General features: G+C 52.8%; 1 protein-coding gene across 1 annotated transcript; it reads right to left on the bottom strand.

The window, feature by feature from the left end:
- Positions 1-355: 355 nt before the first annotated feature.
- Positions 356-2,628, bottom strand: LOC138520292 (serine-aspartate repeat-containing protein F-like). The gene is made up of 3 exons (XM_069632735.1): positions 2,253-2,628; positions 1,679-2,209; positions 356-1,632 (listed from the first exon to the last, which is right to left on the bottom strand). The coding sequence occupies exons 1-3, from the start codon at positions 2,626-2,628 to the stop codon at positions 356-358; spliced, it is 2,184 nt and encodes a 727-aa protein (XP_069488836.1).
- Between the last annotated feature and the right edge of the window lie 838 nt (positions 2,629-3,466).

The raw sequence follows: 3,466 nt of genomic DNA, 5'->3' as shown, positions 1-3,466 counted from the left end.
GTGGTATTGGTTTTCAGAAAAAAAAATATATGATTTCCATTCATATTTAAAGACTGTACATCAACAGATCTCTGGTTTAAAGATATAAGGTTCACAAAAACACAGCAAATTAGGAGATATGCAGAAAAAAACGACACGCCAACACGTGTTTCAACCCAAAAAACAAGTCGTCCTCAGGGCGTATATCTAATTAGTGTGGAGTCTAGTTGATATCAATTGGTAATCTGACAATTATTTGTCCAAACATTTTGTCATTACTTTTTTCCATCATGAATTTCTCCTTTGCGTAGAGCTATATTAGTTCTGTCCTGTTTCTGTGCATTTAAAGCTTGGGCAATTAGATCAATCTTGAAAGTCAGAAGGGCGTAGTAGTTTGTTTACAGTAGCTGGAACTGCTGGCTGCTCTGTCCTGCTGTGCATCCCTTGCAGTGTCAGGCTGGCTCTCATCCCCTGACTGGCTAGAACTGCTGGCCGCTCTGTCCTGCTGTGCATCCCTTGCAGTGTCAGTCTGGCTCTCATTCTCTGACTGGCTAGAACTGCTGGCCGCTCTGTCCTGCTGTGCATCCCTTGCAGTGTCAGGCTGGCTCTCATCCTGTGACTGGCTAGAACTGCTGGCCGCTCTGTCCTGCTGTGCATCCCTTGCAGTGTCAGGCTGGCTCTCATCCTCTGACTGGCTAGAACTGCTGGCCGCTCTGTCCTGCTGTGCATCCCTTGCAGTGTCAGGCTGGCTCTCATCCTCTGACTGGCTAGAACTGCTGGCCGCTCTGTCCTGCTGTGCATCCCTTGCAGTGTCAGGCTGGCTCTCATCCTCTGACTGGCTAGAACTGCTGGCCGCTCTGTCCTGCTGTGCATCCCTTGCAGTGTCAGGCTGGCTCTCATCCTGTGACTGGCTAGAACTGCTGGCCGCTCTGTCCTGCTGTGCATCCCTTGCAGTGTCAGGCTGGCTCTCATCCTGTGACTGGCTAGAACTGCTGGCCGCTCTGTCCTGCTGTGCATCCCTTGCAGTGTCAGGCTGGCTCTCATCCTCTGACTGGCTAGAACTGCTGGCCGCTCTGTCCTGCTGTGCATCCCTTGCAGTGTCGAGCGGGCTCGCATCCTCTGACTGGCTAGAACTGCTGGCCGCTCTGTCCTGCTGTGCATCCCTTGCAGTATCAGGCTTGCCCTCATCCTCTGACTGGCTAGAACTGCTGGCCGCTCTGTCCTGCTGTGCATCCCTTGCAGTGTCAGGCTGGCTCTCATCCTGTGACTGGCTAGAACTGCTGGCCGCTCTGTCCTGCTGTGCATCCCTTGCAGTGTCGGGCTGGCTCTCATCCTGTGACTGGCTAGAACTGCTGGCCGCTCTGTCCTGCTGTGCATCCCTTGCAGTGTCGAGCGGGCTCGCATCCTCTGACTGGCTAGAACTGCTGGCCGCTCTGTCCTGCTGTGCATCCCTTGCAGTGTCAGGCTGGCTCTCATCCTGTGACTGGCTAGAACTGCTGGCTGCTCTGTCCTGCTGTGCATCTCTTGCAGTATCAGGCTGGCTCTCATCCTCTGACTGGCTAGAACTGCTGGCCGCTCTGTCCTGCTGTGCATCCCTTGCAGTGTCGAGCGGGCTCTCATCCTCTGACTGGCTAGAACTGCTGGCCGCTCTGTCTGCTGTGCATCTCTTGCAGTGTCAGGCTGGCTCTCATCCTCTGACTGGCTAGAACTGCTGGCCGCTCTGTCCTGCTGTGCATCCCTTGCAGTGTCAGGCTGGCTCTCATCCTGTGACTGGCTAGAACTGCTGGCTGCTCTGTCCTGCTGTGCATCTCTTGCAGTATCAGGCTGGCTCTCATCCTCTGACTGGCTAGAACTGCTGGCCGCTCTGTCGGCTGTGCATCCCTTGCAGTATCAGGCTGGCTCTCATCCTCTGACTGGCTAGAACTGCTGGCCGCTCTGTCCTGCTGTGCATCCCTTGCAGTGTCAGGCTGGCTCTCATCCTGTGACTGGCTAGAACTGCTGGCCGCTCTGTCCTGCTGTGCATCCCTTGCAGTGTCGAGCGGGCTCTCATCCTCTGACTGGCTAGAACTGCTGGCCGCTCTGTCCTGCTGTGCATCCCTTGCAGTATCAGGCTGGCTCTCATCCTCTGACTGGCTAGAACTGCTGGCCGCTCTGTCCTGCTGTGCATCCCTTGCAGTGTCGAGCGGGCTCTCATCCTCTGACTGGCTAGAACTGCTGGCCGCTCTGTCCGCTGTGCATCCCTTGCAGTATCAGGCTGGCTCTCATCCTCTGACTGGCTAGAACTGCTGGCCGCTCTGTCCTGCTGTGCATCCCTTGCAGTGTCAGGCTGGCTCTCATCCTGTGACTGGCTAGAACTGCTGGCCGCTCTGTCCTGCTGTGCATCCCTTGCAGTGTCAGGCTGGCTCTCATCCTCTGACTGGCTAGAACTGCTGGCCGCTCTGTCCGCTGTGCATCCCTTGCAGTGTCAGGCTGGCTCTCATCCTGTGACTGGCTAGAACTGCTGGCCGCTCTGTCCTGCTGTGCATCCCTTGCAGTGTCGAGCTGGCTCTCATCCTCTGACTGGCTAGAACTGCTGGCCGCTCTGTCCTGCTCTGCTGTTTTGGATTTCTTTCTTTTGAAGCATTCGTGAACGTGCTGATTTCTTTTCATACTGTAATTGTAATAGTTGCATGACGCATCTCACTTCGTATCTTGCACAATACATTTAATCATGTATGAAGGTGACATGCAAAACTAACGCCTGATATACACTTTTTTTTTCTCCATATGTGGGTCGCACGGCGTGGGTGTGCAAATAATTGTGCTAGTTATTCATTGTGTCAATTGACATAGCTAACCTTAGCATCGTTGACAATAACCAAACCATGAAGAAGGGTTTGCTAGCAAGCATCATGGAACTCAAAATAGACTGGGAAACCCTTTCGCCTACTACAGCTAAAACCTTTTTTAACCTTTGACACAGTATGTGTATAATTTCTACTCGCATCTTTCAGGAGCAACAAGCAGCCAGATGCAAGAAAACCCCAGGCATAACAGATGTAGCCCAGAATCCCCAGAGACGTGTTGATGTGTGGTTGACCGACCGCTCTTCTTCTGTTGATGTATTGGCAGCTGGTACTCAACGATGACCGCCCGCTCGAAATCAAAGCCTTTCTCTGGGTTTCTGGCAGGCTAGACACTACTCTGACGCATTACTGCTGCCTGCTCGGGTTTAAGGCAGAGTAGCACGTAGAAACGAAAGGTGCGTTACTAGGCATACCGTTCAAATAAAAGGCATGCCAGACAATGATCAGAGTGTAGGATAATAGAGTGGCACCCCAATCAGATTCCAGGGGTAGCACGTGCCAACCCAGGCCACTCCCTGGACACGCCTCTCTTCCTTTTATCTTTCCTTCTCGCACTCCTTTGATTCTTTATTCTTCTAGTGCCTGTTCTATCTCCCTTTCTGCCTCTCTGTTTATCTTTCTTTCACTTGCATGTCCTTTCA

The sequence above is a fragment of the Ambystoma mexicanum genome, chromosome 13 (genome assembly GCF_040938575.1).
Source record: "Ambystoma mexicanum isolate Mex_15411 chromosome 13, UKY_AmexF1_1, whole genome shotgun sequence".
Lineage (NCBI taxonomy): Eukaryota > Metazoa > Chordata > Amphibia > Caudata > Ambystomatidae > Ambystoma > Ambystoma mexicanum.
The sequence above is the reverse complement of the archived record's forward strand: the minus strand, read 5'-3'. Positions and strand labels throughout refer to the sequence as shown.